Source organism: Capra hircus, chromosome 19, assembly GCF_001704415.2.
Source record: "Capra hircus breed San Clemente chromosome 19, ASM170441v1, whole genome shotgun sequence".
In the NCBI taxonomy this organism is placed as follows: domain Eukaryota; kingdom Metazoa; phylum Chordata; class Mammalia; order Artiodactyla; family Bovidae; genus Capra; species Capra hircus.
Window position 1 is genome coordinate 23,890,771 of NC_030826.1, and position 21,818 is coordinate 23,912,588.

Here is a 21,818-nt window from a genome sequence, read left to right on the forward strand (position 1 = left end):
ATAACAGAACTCTGTGATTCTATCCATATAATTTTAATTCAAAAGACGAATTCTCATCGAAAATATAGATACTACCTTGGACTTCCCTGACAGTCCAATGGTTAAGACTTTGCCTTCCAATGCAGGGAGTATGGGTTCAATTCCTGGTCAGGGAGCTAACATCCCACATGACTCATGGACAGGAAAAAAAAAAAACCATAAAAAGAAGAAGTAACATTGAAACAAATTCAACAAAGACTCTAAATTCTTTTAATTAAAAATAAAATAAAAAATATAGATAGTACCAAAAGAAGTAGGTCTTCCCAGGTGGCACTAGTGGTAAAGAACCCGCCTGCCAATGCAGGAGACCCGAGAGACTCAGGTTTGGTCCCTGGGTTGGGAAGATCCCCTGGAGAAGGGCATGGTTGCAAGATCCACTCCAGCATTTTTTCCCCTAGAATCCTTTGGACAGAGAAGCCTAGAGGGCTACAGTCCCTGGCATTGCAAAGTGTAGGACACAACTGAAGTGAGTTAGCACAGCACATGTCAGAAGTAATTAACTTGCCATTAACTAACAAATGATTGGTACAGTTAAAGGAAACAGAGATAATTTTAGAATGTGGTCATTAAATGGATGAATCAATCAACACCTGAAAATAAAATTTAAAACTGTATAGATTAGCAAGGGGAAAAATGATGCTCCTGGAGAATAAAGTTACAAGAGTAATACATAATAAATTGGAAGATATTTTTCATGGAGCAGACATGTTTGGCAGAAGCAAAGTACAGAAGTGTTTGAGAAATTTATATTTGCTTCTTAGAGATTTAGGAACTACTATACTGGACAGAGGAGCCTGGTGAGCTACAGTCCACAGGCTTACAAAGAGTTGGACACAGCTTAACAACTAAACAACAACAATACATTCCTTGAGTGCAATAAACACCAAAATACAGTGGTATTTATTCAAAATTGAATAATAGGCATTGAGTGTCCACTACACATCTTGGTGCATCACAATCAAGATTCAGTGATAAACCCAAGAGACACAATGTAACCTGCCTCTAGTGACATTTGGGGGAAACTCTTCTTGGGGGTTCTATCCAGGCTGCACCAGCAGCACCAAGCTTGGGTGCTACCTAGGCTGTTTGAAATACTACTCACTGTCAGTATTACACCTACTGTTTGAAAACATCCCTTAATCTTTAAAGTCACTGGTTGAAAAAAAAGCCAACTGTCCATTTTGAAAAGACTCTTCTCAGGGCTCCCTTTATGTCTTGATTCCTCAGGCTGTAGATGAAGGGGTTCAGCATGGGGGTCACCACAGTGTACATCACAGCCATGACAGTCTCTTTAACAGTAGAGTTGTTAGATGAAGGGCAAAGATAGAGGCCAATGATTGTCCCATAGAAGAGAGACACCACGGAGAGGTGGGAGCCACAGGTGGAGAAAGCTTTGCGGATACCCCTGGCAGAGCGGACCTTGAGGATGGAGGACACGATTCGCGCATAGGATGAAAATATCAACAGGAATGGAACAATAATGACAAGCCCTCCCAAGATAAAAATCACCATCTCATTTATCTGAATGTCAGAGCAGGCCAAGTTTAGCAGAGCTGACATGTCACAGAAGAAGTGGGGGATCACGTTATCAGCACAGAAAGACAGCCGAGCCATGAGTAGGGTGTGCAACAAAGAAACGCAGATGGTCAGCACCCAGGACAGCACCAGCAGGAAGAGACAGAGCCTGGGGCTCAGGATGGTGGTGTAGTGCAGGGGGAAGCAGATGGCCACGTAGCGGTCATAGGCCATGGCCACAAGGAGGAAGCTCTCCAGGTCTGCAAAAAGCAGGAAGAAGTACATTTGTGTCAGGCAGCCAGCATAAGAGATGGACGAGATGTGGCTCTGCATGTCCTGCAGCAATTTGGGCATTGTGACAGAGGAGAAGCAGAGGTCAGAGAAAGACAGGTTACTGAGAAGCAAATACATGGGTGTGTGGAGGTGGGGGTCCAGGCAAATGAGGACGAGGATGAGAAGGTTCCCCAGGACGGTGGTAACATACATGGCCAGGAACAGAGTGTAGAACAGGTCTTGCTGATCGGGTCTAATGGGCAGGCCCAGGAGGAGGAATTCTGAGACGACTGTTTGGTTTCCCATTTTCCTGCTGCTTTTGTTTTACCTTTTGAAAATTAAGAAAAATCTGTATGAAAGTATAAGCCTAAATATATATATATATATAGCAGAACTTTCAAAAATATTTTCATTAAATGCCCATAAGTCATTGCAGTTGTTTACTACTTTATTTGAAATCTCCCAAGTATGTAAATAAATATTTATATAAAGGAAACAACAAACGCATATGAAATTATGGGTCAAATTCAATCAAATTCCAAAATTCTCTATGAATGTTCCATAACAGAACCGTGGATGGGGTCAGAGCAGCATGATCTGAAAGTAGACAGGAAGTAGTCTAAATCTGTATGCCTCTCACTTAGGGATACAAGCAGTATAATATCAACCAGAAAATTAGTCACCATCCTTACAACTCAGGAATGATGCTGACGGTGAGTAAGATGATGGTGCTTGTGGAAGTGATGACGATGGTGATGATGATGGTGATGATGGCTGATGACAGTGGTAACAAGAGCATGGAAACATGTGTCAGTGCTTGCTCTTGCTAAACACTGGGATAAAAGCATAATATGCACTGACTCATTTACTCTCCACAGCAACCATATGAGATAGGTACTGTGTGTGTGTGTGTGTGTGTTAGTAGCTCGGTCATGTCCAACTCTTTGCAACTCCATGGTAGCCCACCAGGCTCCTCTGTCCATGTAATTCTCCAGGCAAGAATACTGTAGTGGTTGCCATTCCCTTCTCCAGGGAATCTTCCTGACCCAGGGTTCAAACCTGGGTCTCCTGCATTGAAAGCAGATTCTTTACCATCTGAGCTACCAAGGAAGCCCATGAGATAGGTACTACTATCTTCATTTTTTAGATAGAAAATAAATAACTTGCCCAAGGTCACATACCTATTAAGCAACAGATCTGGGACTTAAATCCAACAGTCTAACTTCAGAGCTTAACTTTTAGCCAGGAGGGTTTCCAGAACTGGTTATGCGTTGCAGATGAATATATATTGTTGAGAAAAAGTCTTACGGAAGAGAGCACAGGAAGAATGAGTTCTGAGAGTAAATTATTCTGCAAGAGGGAGTGGGAAATGTGTGGGGTTTTGTTGTAGTTGCATTTTGGCAGTGCTGGGCAGCTTGTGGGATCTTAGTTCCCTGACCAGGAATCAAACCCTGGCCCTAGGCAGTGAAAGCATAGAGTCCTAACCACTAGACAGCCAGGGAATTTGGGAAATGTTTTTATTCATACATCTGAACATTAAAGAGAGATACTTGCAGTCAACTTCAGAGTACCCATAAATACAACCACCTTTTCCTTTTGGTCAGAGAACAGAGCAGGAGAGGAAACAAAAGACTCACCTTGGTGGGCACGAACAAAAGCAGCAGAACCAGAAAAAATGAGAGGCAAATGAACCAATTCAAGGAGGGGGTAATTAAATGACCCTTGAACTCTCTCAGGCTGCGAATATCTCAAAAATTGGGTCTGGAATAATTGTGAGACATTGATCTTTGAAAGATTCATTTCCTTGCATCTCACATTCACTTCCCCCCATTCAGGTAGGTAGTCAGGTCTGTATTCATTGCCTCAGGACAGAGATGTGGGAGGAAAGCAGAAAGAGTCCACACCTTTTCCTGGCTTTTATTTCCAAAAGCCTGAGCCCCAGAATGAGAGCGGAATTTTCTGGTAAAGAAAAAATGATTTGGCCAGAATTAGGAGATGAAGTAAAGTTTTGTCCCAGCAAATCAGAAAGAGATTGCCTTGAGTTTGGGACAGAGGAAGAATGGGAGGATGCTCAGTGGACCCAAAGAACAGGGCACATCTGGTAGCCCAGATAGTGCGGATTTCCTCTCAACTTAGGAACTGAATTTATCTCGAGTTAAAGATATTAATATCAGGGCAGTTTGATGGAGGGTGAGGAAGACTGGCTTCACAGAAAGGGGATATCAAGACGGTCTCTTTCTTTTTAGCTCACCCACAAGCAAAATATTCCGGAGCCCAGAGGAGTCAGATGCCATCATTTAATGACCCAGGTGGCTCAGTGGTAAAGAATCCTCCTGCCAAGCAAGAGGTGCAGGTTTGATCCCTGGGTCAGGAAGATCCCCTGGAGAAGGAAATGGCAACCCACTCCAGTATTCTTGCCTGGTAAATCCCATGGACGGAGGAGCCTACAGTTCATGGGGTCGCAAAAGAGTCAGACACAACTTAGAGACTAAACAGCAAAAAACATCAGCAGTTGATCTTGGCAAATTGCTGAACTTTTCCAACCTTATGCTCCACCATCGGTGAGTCTTATACACTTTGAAGAATTGTGGGTGTAGAGTGACGGTTGTATGCAAAGTATAACATACTCTCCAAATATATAGCTTATTAGTTCCCAATAACAGCTTTGGTGATTCTCAACTACATTTGGAGATGAGAATCACTATTGAGGATGGAAAACAATGAGAATGATGACTTCTGAATCATCCAGCAGGAGCTGTACTATAGAATTAGGGTGTCCTGTTACCTGTTAAAGGAGATTTTGGAATCACTTCCAGCTTATCCAGCTTGTCTGAGTGTGGCTCCTGAGCCTGCTTCCTGTCTGCTACTTCTGTGTCGTACATTTCCAGCCAGAGGCTCTGCCATTGTCTTCTGAGTCCTCTCTCCTATGATGCCCTGACCCCTGGGATTCCTGGGTCCCAAAGAAACTCATTAATAACAAACCTAGTACTTGATCCCCCTTACTGAGCCATAGTTCTGAGCCACATTGCTGAGTAATTCATGTCTAGGGACAGAATTCTGGGTTCACCCCAAGTCTGAGCTTCTCCAGGAAGCATTCCTTGATCATCACAGCCCACAATAATATCTACCTTTTCTATCTTCTGGGCTCCTACAACAGGTATCAGAGTCAAGTACTGTAGCATTTCATCATTATTTTATGTCATCCAAAGATTGCTTCCAAATATACCAATCTTCTCTCTCCAGTAGACTTTAAGCTCCATGATGGCAAGTCATGTGTAGACAGATTCAACCAAGAAATAACCTATTAAATCATTAATGCATTCCTTCAAGAAATATTTACTGGGTAACTGCCATCCACCAAACACTGAGCCATGTGATACAGGGAAGACAGTGGCCAAGGAAGACATGGTCCCTGCCCTCTGGAAGCTTACTGTCTAACTGGCAGACATCACAACAAAACAAGCCACTACTGAGTGTTACAAATGTTATCATGGGGGGATACAGGATGTGATAAGGGTATACAGCAAGGCACCTAACCTTAACCAGTGGGTCAGAGAAGACATTTTTTTTAATGAAGTTTAAGTGGTAGCTGACGAGTCTTCCAGGAAAAGGAGATGAAAGTATCCAGAGAGAGAAAATGGTAAATGGAAAAACCCAGGGATGAGAGAACATGGAGCTTCTGACAAAGTGAAAGAGTTTCATTGTGGCTGAAATACAGTGGGTGGGTTTGAAAGAGAGCAGAGGATGGGGGTCACTGGGAGAGGATAAATGTGAGTGATGCAATTTGGAAATTCCTCAAAAAGTCATATATAGAATTACTGAATGACCCAGACATTCCACTCCTGGGTATATACCTGAAAAATATTGAAATACAAATATATGTATATGAATGGTCATACTAGCACTATTCACAATAGCCCCCAAGTGGAAACAAGCATTCATTGATAGCTAGGTAAATAAATGTAGCGTATCCATACAATGGGATATTATTCAGCAATAAAAAATAAATGAAGTACTGATACACACTACAAGATGGAGGAACCTTGGAAACATTATGCCAGTCACAAAAGTCACATTGTTTAATTCTATTCACATGAAATATCAGAATAGGCAAATCCATAGAGAAAGAAAGGAGATTGGCAATTGCTAAGGGAAAGTGGGTAGTGATTGTCAGCAGGCATGGGATTTCTTTGGCGGTAATAAAAATTTCTAAAATTGTGGTGATAGTTGCACAACTCTGAATATACAAAAAATATTTAATTTTATACTTTAAATGAGTGGATGTTATGGTATTTAAGTGGGCTTTTCCAGTGGCTCAGCGGTAAAGTGTCTGCCTGCAGGACAGGAGACATGGATTTGATCCCTGGGTTGGGAAGATGCTCTGGAGAAGGGAATGGAAACCCTTTGCAGTATTCTTGCCTGGGAAATTCCATGGACAAAGGAGCCTGGGGGTCCTTCCATGGGGTTACAAAAGAGTCGGACATGACTTTGGGACTAAAACAAAAAATGGTATATAATTAATACAATTAATTATGTTAACAAATCTCAAAGAACAAGCCTTTATCATTGGCAGAATTTGTATACAGATTGTATATTAAATATATATGTATTAATGTTAAATTTCTTAGATGTAATAATAGTATTACAGTCATATATGAGACTGTTCTTGTTTCTAGGAGCTCCTGAATGCTGAGTTCTGTGGTTAAATGTCTTGATGCTTGAAAATTATTTCAAGCACTATAATATATGAAAAGTGAGAAAGGAAGGAAGAAAGAAATAGAGAATAATCAATACAGGGAGGAAAGGAAGAGAGATTGGTATGTGATATAAATATAAACAAATGACATTGTGTTTCATTTTTTAAACCCATGAGTTCAACAATATATCCTGCTTCTGTCATGATAATATTTATAGAACCACAATATTGCAAATTGGTTTTTTCATAATTTGTAGAAAATAAAAGTCACCATTTCTGCCTACATTGTATGCGTTTCAATTCTGTTGCCACCAAAAAAAAAAAGATTGATCTTACTAAAGTAGAGGGGAAGAAAAGGAACAACAATAATGTTCCGAGATGCAATAGTAAAAGACTCTTGAAATGAAGAAAGAGGCAGACTTACAAATCAAAAGGGACTTGTTGTGTTATGAAAAAAAACTGTAGCAAAAGTCATCTAATACAAAAACAATCTGATGAAATTTAAGTTTAGAGAAATAATCCCATGAGCTTCAACGGGGAAGAAGATGGTCATATGAGGGGTGGAGAGAAAAGGAGTAGTCAGCCTTACCTCAGATTTCTTGAGGTAAGAAATTTTGAAAAATGGGAAAACAAATGTCCCCCAAATTCTATACCTAACCAATTTGTCCTTCAGATATAAGCATACATACAAAAGGAAAATCTGAAATACGTGAAAATTCAATAAAATAGCATTCATGTACCATTTTTAAACTTGGAGGCAGACGGTTTAACCTCTGAGCCACCAGGGAAGCCCTTTAAAATAACTAGAGTATGGGGCTGGAGGGAAAGATGGCGGAGGAATAGGACGGGATGACCACTTTCTCCCTCACAAATTCCTCAAAAGAACATTTCAACGCTGAGCAAACTTCACAAAACAACTTCTGTAGGCTGGCAGAGGACATCAGGCAACCAGAAAAGCAGACCATTGTCTTCAAAAACAGGTAGGAAAAAATATAAAAGACGAAAAAGGAGACAAAGGAGGTGGGGAGGAAGCTCCGTCCCGGGAAGGGAAGCCCGTCCCGGGAAGGGAATTTTAAGAAGAGAGGTTTCCAAACACCAGGAAACACTCTCCCTGCCGAGTCTGTGGCGAGCCTTGAAAACACAGAGGGCAACATAACAGGAAGGAAAAATAGATAAATAATTAAAACCAACAGATTACAAGCCCACCAGTAACTCCCCCAGCGGAAAAGCAGCACGGACGCCTGCATCCGCCACTGGGAAGTGGGGGCAGGGCAGGGACGCGCGGGAGGCGCGGGCTGCAGAGCTTTGTAAGAATCGGGCAGGAACGCCCCACGCGCAACCAGAACGATCTAACTTGGGCTAGCAAACCAGACTGTGGGATAGCTACCACGCGAAAAACTCGAACATAAGACACCGCCAGGACCGAGCACAGAACAAAGGACGGAACGGAAAAAGCCGGCTGCAGACCATCCCCTGCCGGGGACAGGCAGCCAGAGCCGTAAGGACTGGAAAGGGGCAATTGCAGACCCGGAGAGACTTTACTTACCTAACTGCAAGCAGGCTCCTTTGCTAAGACTTCTGGGGGTGCTGGACAGTCACCATCTGCCTCACGGGGTGCGCCAGCGGTCCACCCAGAAAGCTGAGCAGCAGCGGCAGAAAAGGTGACAAGCCGCGGCGATCGCGCTCGCCAAACTCCTGAGCTACTCGGACCTGGGAAGGGCACAAAGTGCAGTTCCAGCCGAATCTGTGCCTCTGAGGGCTGCCTGAGCGCCGAACCTGAGCGGCTTGGTCCGGGGAAGTGCACGCAGCCTAGGGCCGGCCCCAGACGGTTCCCGGCTGAGCATCCTAGAGCCGGAGCGGTTTGTGCGCCGCAAGAAGGGACAGGTCAAGCGGGGCAGAGAGACTGTGTGCACACGACAGTGCTATTTGTTTGCAGCATCCCCCCTCCCCACAGCGCGACTGAACTAGTGAGCCTAAAAAACCAGCAAACAGAAGAAGTTAAACAGAGGGAACCACCTTGGAAGTGATCCCACATGGCCCATAACACCAGAAAGGGCCAGATATATTTTTAATATTTTTAAAAATCATTCCTTTTTTTTTTTTTGCTTTTTTTTTCTAACTTTTTTTTAACTGTTAAGTCTTCTATTTCTCCTCTAATTTTTATTTCTATAACCTATTATTACTATATATATATATTTTTTAAGACTTTTTTTTTTTTAAGGCAAACACCATATACAGTCTTTGGATGGTTGTTGATGGTTTTTTTTTTGGTTTTTTTTTTTTTTGATTGTTTGTTTGTTTGTTTGTTTCTTGATAATTCTTTTTCTATCTTATTTATTTATTTTTTTCTTTCTTCCTTTTTCTTTCTGCTTCTCTTTAATATTGTATCTTGGAAAATCCAACCTCTACTCTAGATTTTTAATCTTTGCTCTTAGGTTTTTGTTGTCAATTTTGTACATTTAAAAACCCAAACTTCACTACCCCAGTTTACCTGAGAGCGAGACTACTGGCTTGACCACTCTCTCCTCCTCTGGACTCTCCTTTTTCTCCACCAGGTGGCCTCTGTCTCTTTTCTCCCCCATCTCTCCTCTATCCAACTCTGTGAATCTCTGTGTGTTCCAGACGGTGGAGAACACCTAAGGAACAGGTTACTGGCAGGATTTGTCTCTCTCCTACTCATTCCTCTCTCTGATCCTCCTGGTCACCTCTGTCTACTTCCTCCCTCTCCTCTTCCCCGTATAACTCTGTAAATACCTCTGAGCGGTCCAGACTATAGAGCGCACATAAGGAAGTGACTACTGGCTAGCTTGCTCTCTTCTCTTTTGATCTCACCGCATCTCATTCCAGTTACCTCTAACTACCTCCTCCATCTTCTCTTCTCCTTATAACTCAGTGAACCTCTCTGAGTGTCCCCCAATGTGGAGAAACTTTTCATCTTTAACCTAGATGTTTTATCATCGGTGCTGTATAGATGGAGAAGTCTAGAGGCTACTGTAAAAATAAAACTGAAAACCAGAAGCAGGAGGCTTAAATCCAAAGCCTGAAAACATTAGAGAACTCTTGAATTCGGGGAACAGTAAGCTATAGGAGCCCATCTAATGCCTTCATACCTACACCGAAACCAAGCTCCACCCAAGGGCCAACAAGTTCCAAAACAAGACATACCACGCAAATTCTCCAGCAACACAGGAACACTCCCCAGAGCTTCAATATACAGGCAGCTCAAAATTATCCCAAAACCTTTGATGTCTCGTAACCCATTACAGGTCACTCCACTGCACTCCAGAGAGAAGAAACCCAGCTCCACCCACCAAAACTCCAACACAAGCCTCCCTATCCAGGAAACCTTGACAAGCCACTGATAGAACCCCACCCAAAGTGAGGAAGCTCCATAATAAAGAGAACTCCACAAATTACCAGAATATAAAAAGGCCACCCCAAACGCAGCAATATAACCAAGATGAAGAGACAGAGGAATACACAGCAGGTAAAGGAACAGGAGAGTTGCCCACCAAACCAAACAAAAGTGGAAGAAGTAGGGAATCTACCGGAGAAGGAATTCCGAATATTGATAGTGAAAATGATCCAAAATCTTGAAATCAAAATGGAATCACAGATAAATAGGCTAGAGACAAGGATTGAGAAGATGCAAGAAAGGTTTAACAAGGACCTAGAAGAAATAAAAAAGAGTCAAAATATAATGAATAACGCAATAAATGAGATCAGAAACACTCTGGAGGCAACAATTAGTAGAATAACGGAGGCAGAAGATAGGATTAGTGAAATAGAAGATAGAATGGTAGAAATAAATGAATCAGAGAGGAAAAAAGAAAAATGAATTAAAAGAAATGAGGACAATCTCAGAGACCTCCAGGACAATATGAAACGCTCCAACATTCGAATTATAGGAGTCCCAGAAGAAGAAGACAGAAAGAAAGATCATGAGAAAATCCTTGAGGAGATAATAGTTGAAAACTTCCCTAAAATGGGGAAGGAAATAATCACCCAAGTCCAAGAAACACAGAGAGTTCCAAATAGGATAAACCCAAGGTGAAACACCCCAAGACACATATTAATCAAATTAACAAAGATCAAACACAAAGAACAAATATTAAAAGCAGCAAGGGAAAAACAACAAATAACACACAAGGGGATTCCCATAAGGATAACAGCTGATCTTTCAATAGAAACTCTTCAGGCCAGGAGGGAATGGCAAAACATACTTAAAGTGATGAAAGACAATAACCTACAGCCCAGATTACTGTACCCAGCAAGGATCTCATTCAAATACGAAGGAGAAATCAAAAGCTTTCCAGACAAACAAAAGCTGAGAGAATTCAGCACCACCTAACCAGCTCTCCAACAAATTCTAAAGGATGTTCTCTAGACAGGAAACACGAAAAGGGTGTATAAACCCAAACCCAAAACAATAAAGTAAATGGTAACGGGATCATACTTATCAATAATTACCTTAAAGGTAAATGGGTTGAATGCCCCAACCAAAAGACAAAGATTGGCTGAATGGATACAAAAACAAGACCCCTCTATATGCTGCTTACAAGAGACCCACCTCAAAACAAGGGACACATACAGACTGAAAGTGAAGGGCTGGAAAAAGATATACCACGCAAATAGAGACCAAAAGAAAGCAGGAGTGGCAATACTCATATCCGATAAAATAGACTTTAAAACAAAGGCTGTGAAAAGAGACAAAGAAGGCCACTACATAATGATCAAAGGAACAATCCAAGAAGAAGATATAACAATTATAAATATATATGCACCCAATATAGGAGCACCGCAATATGTAAGACAAATGTTAACAAGTATGAAAGGGGAAATCAACAATAACACAATAATAGTGGGAGACTTTAATACCCCACTCACACCTATGGACAGATCAACTAAACAGAAAATTAACAAAGAAACGCAAACTTTAAATGATACATTAGATCAGTTAGACCTAATTGATATCTATAGGACATTTCACCCCAAAACAATGAATTTCACCTTTTTTTCAAGTGCTCATGGAACCTTCTCCAGGATAGATCACATCCTGGGCCATAAATCTAAACTTGATAAATTCAAAAAAATCGAAATCATTCCAAGCATCTTTTCTGACCATAATGCATTAAGATTACATCTCAATTACAGGAGAAAAACTAGTAAAAATTCCAACATATGGAGGTTGAACAACACACTTCTGAATAACCAACAAATCACAGAAGAAATCAAAAAAGAAATCAAAATATGCATAGAAACGAATGAAAATGAAAACACAACCCAAAACCTGTGGGACACTATAAAAGCAGTGCTAAGAGGAAAGTTCATAGCAATACAGGCATACCTCAAGAAACAAGAAAAAAGTCAAGTAAATAACCTAACTCTGCAACTAAAGCAACTAGAAAAGGGAGAGTTGGAGAACCCCAGAGTTAGTAGAAGGAAAGAAATCTTAAAAATTAGGGCAGAAATAAATGCAAAAGAAACAAAAGAGACCATAGCAAAAATCAACAAAGCCAAAAGCTGGTTCTTTGAAAGGATAAATAAAATTGACAAACCATTAGCCAGACTCATCAAGAAGCAAAGAGAGAAAAATCAAAGCAATAAAATTAGAAATGAAAATGGAGAGATCACAACAGACAACACAGAAATACAAAGGATCATAAGAGACTACTATCAGCAGTTGTATGCCAATAAAATGGACAACGTGGAAGAAATGGACAAATTCTTAGAAAAGTACAATTTTCCAAAGCTGAACCAGGAAGAAATAGAAAATCTTAACAGACCCATCACAAGCACTGAAATTGAAACTGTAATCAGAAATCTTCCAGCAAACAAAAGCCCAGGTCCAGACGGCTTCACAGCTGAATTCTACCAAAAATTTCGAGAAGAGCTAACACCTATCCTACTCAAACTCTTCCAGAAAATTGCAGAGGAAGGTAAACTTCCAAACTCATTCTATGAGGCCACCATCACCCTAATACCAAAACCTGACAAAGATGTCACAAAAAAAGAAAACTACAGGCCAATATCACTGATGAACATAGATGCAAAAATCCTCAACAAAATTCTAGCAATCAGAATCCAACAACACATTAAAAAGATCATACACCATGACCAAGTGGGCTTTATCCCAGGGATGCAAGGATTCTTCAATATCCGCAAATCAATCAATGTTATTCACCACATTAAGAAATTGAAAAATAAAAACCATATGATTATCTCAATAGACGCAGAGAAGGCTTTTGACAAAATTCAACATCCATTTATGATAAAAACTCTCCAGAAAGCAGGAATAGAAGGAACATACCTCAACATAATGAAAGCTATATATGACAAACCCACAGCAAACATTATCCTCAATGGTGAAAAATTGAAAGCATTTCCCCTAAAGTCAGGAACAAGACAAGGGTGTCCACTTTCACCGCTACTATTCAACATAGTTCTGGAAGTTTTGGCCACAGCAATCAGAGCAGAAAAAGAAATAAAAGGAATCCAAATTGGAAAAGAAGAAGTAAAACTCTCACTGTTTGCAGATGACATGATCCTCTACATGGAAAACCCTAAAGACTCCACCAGAAAATTACTAGAGCTCATCAATGAATATAGTAAAGTTGCAGGATATAAAATCAACACACAGAAATCCCTTGCATTCCTATACACGAATAATGAGAAAGTAGAAAAAGAAATTAAGGAAACAATTCCATTCACCATTGCAACGAAAAGAATAAAATACTTAGGAATATATCTACCTAAAGAAACTAAAGACCTATATATAGAAAACTATAAAACACTGATGAAAGAAATCAAAGAGGACACTAATAGATGGAGAAATATACCATGTTCATGGATCGGAAGAATCAATATAGTGAAAATGAGTATACTACCCAAAGCAATTTACAAATTCAATGCAATCCCTGTCAAGCTACCAGCCACATTTTTCACAGAATTAGAACAAATAATTTCAAGATTTGTATGGAAATACAAAAAACCTTGAATAGCCAAAGCAATCTTGAGAAAGAAGAATGGAACTGGAGGAATCAACTTGCCTGACTTCAGGCTCTACTACAAAGCCACAGTCATCAAGACAGTATGGTACTGGCACAAAGACAGACATATAGATCAATGGAACAAAATAGAAAGCCCAGAGATAAATCCCCACACATATGGACACCTTATCTTTGACAAAGGAGGCAAGAATATACAATGGAGTAAAGACAATCTCTTTAACAAGTGGTGCTGGGAAAACTGGTCAACCACTTGTAAAAGAATGAAACTAGATCACTTTCTAACACCATACACAAAAATAAACTCAAAATGGATTAAAGGTCTAAATGTAAGGTCAGAAACTATAAAACTCCTAGAGGAGAACATAGGCAAAACACTCTCAGACATAAATCACAGCAGGATCCTCTATGATCCACCTCCCAGAATTCTGGAAATAAAAGCAAAAATAAACAAATGGGATCTAATTAAAATTAAAAGCTTCTGTACAACAAAGGAAAATATAAGCAAGGTGAAAAGACAGCCTTCTGAAAGGGAGAAAATAATAGCAAATGAAGCAACTGACAAACAACTAATCTCAAAAATATACAAGCAACTTCTGCAGCTCAATTCCAGAAAAATAAACGACCCAATCAAAAAATGGGCCAAAGAACTAAATAGACATTTCTCCAAAGAAGACATGCGGATGGCTAACAAACACATGAAAAGATGCTCAACATCACTCATTATCAGAGAAATGCAAATCAAAACCACAATGAGGTACCACTTCACACCAGTCAGAATGGCTGCGATCCAAAAATCTGCAAGCAATAAATGCTGGAGAGGGTGTGGAGAAAAGGGAACCCTCCTACACTGTTGGTGGGAATGCAAACTAGTACAGCCACTATGGAGAACAGTGTGGAGATTCCTTAAAAAATTGCAAATAGAACTGCCTTATGACCCAGCAATCCCACTGCTGGGCATACACACCGAGGAAACCAGAATTGAAAGAGACACATGTACCCCAATGTTCATCGCAGCACTGTTTATAATAGCCAGGACATGGAAACAACCTAGATGTCCATCAGCAGATGAATGGATAAGAAAGCTGTGGTACATATACACAATGGAGTATTACTCAGCCGTTAAAAAGAATTCATTTGAATCAGTTCTGATGAGATGGATGAAACTGGAGCCAATTATACAGAGTGAAGTAAGCCAGAAAGAAAAACACCAATACAGTATACTAACACATATATATGGAATTTAGGAAGATGGCAATGACGACCCTGTATGCAAGACAGGAAAAAAGACACAGATGTGTATAATGGACTTTTGGACTCAGAGGGAGAGGGAGAGGGTGGGATGATTTGGGAGAATGGGAATTCTAACATGTATACTATCATGTAAGAATTGAATCGCCAGTCCATGTCTGACGCAGGGTGCAGCATGCTTGGGGCTGGTGCATGGGGATGACCCAGAGAGATGTTGTGGGGAGGGAGGTGGGAGGGGGGTTCATGTTTGGGAACGCATGTAAGAATTAAAGATTTTAAAATTTTAAAAATAAAAAATAAAATTAAACAAAAAGAAACAAACAAAAATAAAATAAAATTTTTAAAAAGTTATTACAAAAAAAAAAGAAATGAATGAACCAAAATATAAAAAAAAAAATAAATAAAATAAAATAACTAGAGTATGTAATCCAACCAATCAAGGAATTAATTAAAATAAACAGCTCAAAAATTAAAAAGCCATAGTATTGAAATAGTATTATGGGAAGAATTCTGTTTAACTTTACTGCCAATAAAATAAGAAAAGTATGTTATGATAATAAATGCAAACAATATGGTTTATCTTTTAACAGCAAAGTTGAGTTTAAGGCAAATGACATTAAACAGACCAAAATGCATTGCTATAATAAAGAAGATAAAAAGTTCCATTTGGAATCAGTTCAGGTTAGAAGAAATGCTATAGATAGGAGAATACATTATGAAAAATGAGGTAAGAGATAAAATGATGTGAATATGTGAGTAAAGACAGATAAGTAAAAGGTACGTAGATCAACGGAAGAGAAGAGAGTCCAGAAATAGATTTACCCATACAGAGTCAACTGAGTTCATACACAGGTGATCTGGTAATTCAGTGGGGAAAGGGACAGTGTCCTTCAACAATTCAAAAACTGGGTACAATGAAAATGTCCATCAAAAGGTGAATGAATGAACAAACTGTGCCATATTTAAACAATGGAATACTATTCCATAATAAAAAGAAACTACCGAGGCATGGAATTATATAGCTAAATCTACAAAACATTGTGTAGTGCTAAATATTCCAGATACAAAAGAGTACATATAAATGATTCCATTTGTATGAACTTCAAAATCAGGCAAGCCTAATCTATAACTACAGAGGTCAAATAAATAGAAATCAGATTGGTGGTCAGGGATGGGACTTTGATTTCAAAGGGTCACAGCAAATTTTGAAGTAGTGGAATTATTACAGCTTTGAATTGGGATAGAGGCTATATGAATGCTTATCATTATCAAAGTTCATTGAGCTGTACATTTTATATGGGTATATTGTCTTGTATGTAAACTATACATCAAGAAAATTGGAATATACATATGTGTATGCTCTTATTCCTGTATCCTTATTCTTATCACAGAAGGTTAATCATTTATAAATTTGTCAATTATCCGTTCAGTTCAGTGGCTCAGTTGTATCCTACTCTTTGCGACCCCATGGACTGCAGCACACCAGACTTCCCTGTCCATCACCAACTCCTGGAGTTTACTCAAACTCATGTCCATTGAGTCAGTGATGCCATCCAACCATCTCATCCTGTCACCCCTTTCTCCTCCTGCCTTCAATCTTTCCCAGCATCGGGGTCTTTTCAAATGAGTCTGTTCTTCCCATCAGGTGGCCAAAGTATTGGAGTTTCAGCTTCATCATTAGTCCTTCCAATGAATATTCAGGACTGATTTCCTTTAGGATGGACTGGTTGGATCTCCTTGCTATCGAAGGGACTCTCAAGAGTCTTCTCCAATACCACAGTTCAAAAGCATCAATTTTTCAGTGCTCAGCTTTCTTTATAGTCCAGCTCTCACATCCATACATGACTACCAGAAAAACCATAGTTTTGACTAGATGGACCTTTGTTGGCAAAGTAATGTCCCTGCTTTTTAATATGCTGTCTAGGTTGATTATAGCTTTTCTTCCAAGAAGCAGACATCTTTTAATTTCATGGCTGCGGTCACCATCTGCAGAGATTTTGGAGCCCCAAAAAATAAAATCTGACACTGTTTCCACTGTTTCCTCATCCCTTTGCCAAGAAGTGATGGGACCAGATGCCATGATCTTAGTTTTCTGAATGTTAAGTTTTAAGCCAACTTTTTCACTCTCTTCTTTCACTTTCATCAAGAGGCTCTTTAGTTCTTCTTCACTTTCTGCCATTAAATGTGGTGTCATCTGCATATCTGAAGTTATTGGTATTTCTCCCAGCAATCTTGACTCCAGCTTGTGCTTCATCCAGTCCAGCATTTCTCATTATGTACTCTGCATATAAGTTAAATAAGCAGGGTGACAATATATAACCTTGATGTACTCCTTTCCCGATTGGGAACCAGTCTGTTGTTCCATGCCCAGTTCTAACTGTTGCTTCTTGACCTGCATCCAGGTTTCTCAGGAGGCAGGTCTGGTGGTCTGGTATTCCCATCTCTAAGAATTTTTCACAGTTTGCTGTGATCCACACAGTCAAAGACTTTGGCATAGTCAATAAAGCAGAAGTAGATTTTTTCTGGAACTGTCTTACTTTTTCCATGATCTAGCAGATGTTGGCAATTTGATCTCTGCTTCCTCTGCCTTTTCTAAAACCATCTTGAACATCAGGAATTTCATGGTTCACTTATTGCTGAAGCCTGGCTTGGAGAATTTTGAGCATTACTTTACTAGCGTGTGAGATGAGTGCAACTGTGTGGTAGTTTGAGCATTCTTTGGCATTGACTTTCTTTGGGATTGGAATGAAAACTGACCTTTTCCAGTCCTGTGACCACTGCTGAGTTTTCCAAATTTTCCTAAATTGTCAATTATGTGGTCATTCAATTACCACTTCATGTTTTTTCCATTTGCTTTTCCCTGGTTAACACTGACTTGAGCATCTTTTCATATTGCTTATTCTTGATGAATTTTCTCTCAATGTTCTTTATACATTTTTTCTGTTCAGCTGTCATTTTACTCTAATGTATTTGTAGGAGCTCTCTGGATATTCTGAATTTTAATCTTGTGTCTGTTAGACATGTTATAGTCTGTCATTTCTCTTTCTTATTTTTTCTTACTATTTTCATGTTTATGCAGTGAAATATGTCAAACTTCTCTATATCAAAATAAGTTTGTCAAAAAATGTTTCCAAAAAATAATTCCATGAGAATTTGATTTGATTGCGTTGAATGTATCTGAGGAAAACCAATGTTAAAATTTGAGATTGCAAAGCTTGTTAAAATGAACTGTCAAAACGAACTTGTCAAATGGATTGATTTTGCTATACAAAATTGACTCTTCAAATGTAAATCAAAACTACAATAAGGTATCATCTCACTGCAGTTAGAATGGCCATCATCAAAAAGTCTATAAATAATAAATGCTGGAGAGGGTGTGGAGAAACAGGAGCCCCTCTTACACTCTTGGTGGGAATGTAAATTGGTGCAGCACTATGGAAAACAGTATGGAGTTTCCTTAAAAGACTAAAAATAGAGTTACCATATAACCCTGCAGTCCCACTCCTGGGCATATACCTAGAAAAAAACGAAAACTATAATTTTAAAAGATACATACTCCACAATGCTCACAGCAGCACTATTTACAATAGCCAAGACATGGAAATAACCTAAATGTCCATCAGCAGATGGATTGATAAGAAGATGTGGTACCAACACACACACACACACACACACACACACACACAATAGACTATTACTTGGCCACGAAAAGGAATGAAATACATGGATGAACCTAGAGATTATCATTCTAAGTGAAATAAGTCAGACAGAGAAAGACAAATATCATATGATATCACTTATATGTAGAATCTAAAAATATGATAAAAATGAACTTATGTATAAAACAGAAACAGACTTGTAGACACAGAAAACAAACTGATGGTTACCAAAGGGGTCAGAAAGAGAGGGATGCCTTAGGAATTTGGAATTAACAGATATGATGACCCCAGATGGGTTGGAACCAGATGGTTGATGATACTGACTCTTGGTTATCTCATCACCAACAAATCAGAAAACTGTCCATGAGAGATCATGGACCCCATAACCCTGTCCCCAGCAAGTAATCCCTTCTTCTTTTCCCAATATAATCTCTGAGCAAGACTTGGCAAGTTGGAGTTGGTTCTTTGGGACATGGTTTCACATTCTTCCCAGGATTGCCAACTTCCTCAATAAAGGAAGCTTTCCTTTTACCCAACACTTGTCTAGCAGCATTGGATTCTTGAGCAATGAGGAGCTGAACTTGAGTTTGGTAACAAGGTCAAAAAAACATAAGGTAGATACAAAAATAAATCAGAGGGAGAAATAAAGCTAAGATATAAAATGATGTAAAAAATGTGCCTGGAAAAGTGAATAGGACACATTTAGGGGAGGCTGGGAGGTTGTGAGGTGTGGATCTTATTTCACTGATCTAAGAGTATAATTATTTTAAAATAATACCAGAATCAAAACAAAGTTATAACTAAAAAAAAAACCACTCCTGCATTAAATTAGCATATGCATGCAAAGTGTGAAGATCATTAAAACAGCTGATCTTAAAATGTGCTTTTAGAGGGTCCCATAGGGAAGAAAAAGAGGAAGACCTTGCTACAAGATCATCAAGACCTCCTTCCCCAGTTCAATTATGCAACTACACTTTACCTATAGAATGATTATGTCCTATGTCATTTTAACAAAAGTTTACATGGTGACAAAAAATTTTTGAAATAATATTTAAATATTAATATATCTACTAGATAAAATTGTATAGAAATACCAACCTTACCATCAAAGAGAGAAGTGAATTTTCTTTCTACAAAAGACTCTTTTGAGAGCTCCCTTCATGTCTCTGTTCCTCAGGCTGTAGATGAAGGGGTTCAGCATGGGGGTTACCACTGTGTACATCATAGACATGACAGTCTCCTTAACAGTGGAATTATTAGCTGATGGGCATAAATAGAGACCAATAATTGTCCCATAGAAGAGAGACACCACAGTGAGGTGGGAGCCACAGGTGGAGAAGGCCTTGCAGATGCCTTTGGCAGAAGGGACCTTGAGGATGGAGGACACGATTCGTGCATAAGACATGATGATGAGTAGGAATGGGATGACGATAATGAGCCCTCCGACGAAAAATATCACCAGCTCATTCACTCGAGTGTCAGAGCAGGACAGCTTCAGCAGAGCAGACAAATCACAGAAAAAGTGGGGGATCACATTGTCTTCACAAAAATGCAGCCTGGCCATGAGCAGGGTGTGTAACATGGCATGGGATGTGGTCAGTATCCAGGGCAGCACTACCAGGAAGAGACAGAGCCTGGGGCCCATGATGGCGGTGTAGTGCAGGGGGAAGCAGATGGCCACGTAGCGGTCATAGGCCATGGCCACAAGGAGGAAGTCCTCCAGGTCTCCAAAGAACAGGAAGAAGTACATTTGTGTCAGGCAGCCAGCATAGGGGATGGACGGGTCTTGGCTCTGCATGTTCTGCATCAACTTGGGCATTGTGACAGAGGAGAAGCAGAGGTCAGAGAAAGACAGGTTACTGAGAAACAAATACATGGGTGTGTGGAGGTGGGGGTCCAGGCAAATGAGGACGAGGATGAGAAGGTTCCCCAGGACGGTGGTAATGTACATGGCCAAGAACAGGACATAGAACAGGTTTTGATGTTCTGATTCAATGGGCAGTCCCATCAGGAGAAACTCTGAGACAATAGTTTGATTCCTTCCCGTCATGCTCTGTCTCCAGTATCTTTAGGAAGAAATAATAGTGTCACAAAAACCTGAATTTCAGAATGAACTTATTGCTATGATAAACTGGTTCTTAGGTGCTTTGCAAAACTATTTTATATTTTTCTCATCACCATCATTACAATCTTTACAGGACCCCAATTCTCTGTAATCAGAATCTCTATCATTGGAAATGACTTATTTTCTTCATTTCTCTTTAACATGAAACAATATTTCAACTTTCCTAAAACATTCTTATCCCTTAGCTTCTGAGACGCATAATGTAAGGCCAGACCCCAGGGGCCATGATGGGCTGCCCTTCCTCTCCCTCCCACCAGCAGGGGAAGTCCCTAATGGAAGGAGCCTCCCGGGGACCAATGACAGCACACTTCACCAGCTAAGGCCGCCCCGCCCCAGCCATGTAGAAGGACCTATCAGCCCGCGACGCCTCAGCCTGGCGACCTATCCGAACCCCTGTCCATCTAGCCTGAGCAGCCGTCACAAGGGACGTATAAAACCACCCCCAGCACTGTCTGGTCCCTGACTTCCTTGACCTGCCTCCTTCGGGTCCAGGAACCCCGCCCGGGAGCGCTTCCCCATTAAAAGCCTGTTAGACACTCTTTTGGTGTCCTGGTCGTCTTTACCTAACACATAATACATTGGTTTTTCCCATACGTGCCTGGTCAGACATCCTCAATACTCTACTGGCTTTTGTTTTGTCTCTATCTTCAACTTGATTGATGTTCCAGGGTTTTTTCCTAAACACTGTTCTCTTATAATTGTATATTCCATAAGAAGAGGGCTTCCCAGGTGGTGCTAGTGGTCAAGAACCTGCCCGCCAATGCAGAGACAGTGCAGCCTCGCAGGTTACACTCCATGGGGTTGCAGATTTGGACCAGACTGAAGCGACTTAGCACACATGCACCAAGAAAGACCCATCTACTTCAATGGCTTGATTACCATTTAGACTTCAGTTGTAGATGTCTCTCTAAACCATAGAATAATATACTCAATTGCTTGAGTAATATCTCTACTTGGATAGTACATCTACATCTTCAGTTAAACAGATTCCAAAAGAAACACAAGATCTCCCTTCATGACTCACCCAATTCCCTCCTCCTCTAAACTTCCATATCTCAGAAGAAGACTTCCAGGTTATCCAGATAAAGCATTAGAGTCTTCTTTCATTCCCTCCTTTTTGTTATCAATACCCAACATCTGTCAACAAGATCCAGAAATTCTTTCTCCTTCACCGACTCCTTATCCACACTGTCACCACCTTAGATCAGCCTGACATCACATTTTGTTTGTACTATTGGAATAATCTTTTTGTG

General features: G+C 40.1%; 2 protein-coding genes across 2 annotated transcripts; both read right to left on the reverse strand.

The window, feature by feature from the left end:
• LOC102184552 (olfactory receptor-like protein DTMT) lies at positions 1,189 to 2,133 on the reverse strand. The gene has a single exon (XM_005693400.1). It carries the CDS (start codon positions 2,131 to 2,133, stop codon positions 1,189 to 1,191), a length of 945 nt encoding a protein of 314 aa, XP_005693457.1.
• LOC102182625 (olfactory receptor-like protein DTMT) lies at positions 19,546 to 20,490 on the reverse strand. The gene has a single exon (XM_005693395.2). The coding sequence runs from the start codon at positions 20,488 to 20,490 to the stop codon at positions 19,546 to 19,548; it is 945 nt and encodes a 314-aa protein (XP_005693452.2).

Coding starts and splice junctions, on each gene's coding strand:
- LOC102184552 (XM_005693400.1), bottom strand. CDS start 2,133: ATGGGAAACCAAACAGTCGTCTCAGAATTCCTCCTCCTGGGCCTGCCC.
- LOC102182625 (XM_005693395.2), bottom strand. CDS start 20,490: ATGACGGGAAGGAATCAAACTATTGTCTCAGAGTTTCTCCTGATGGGA.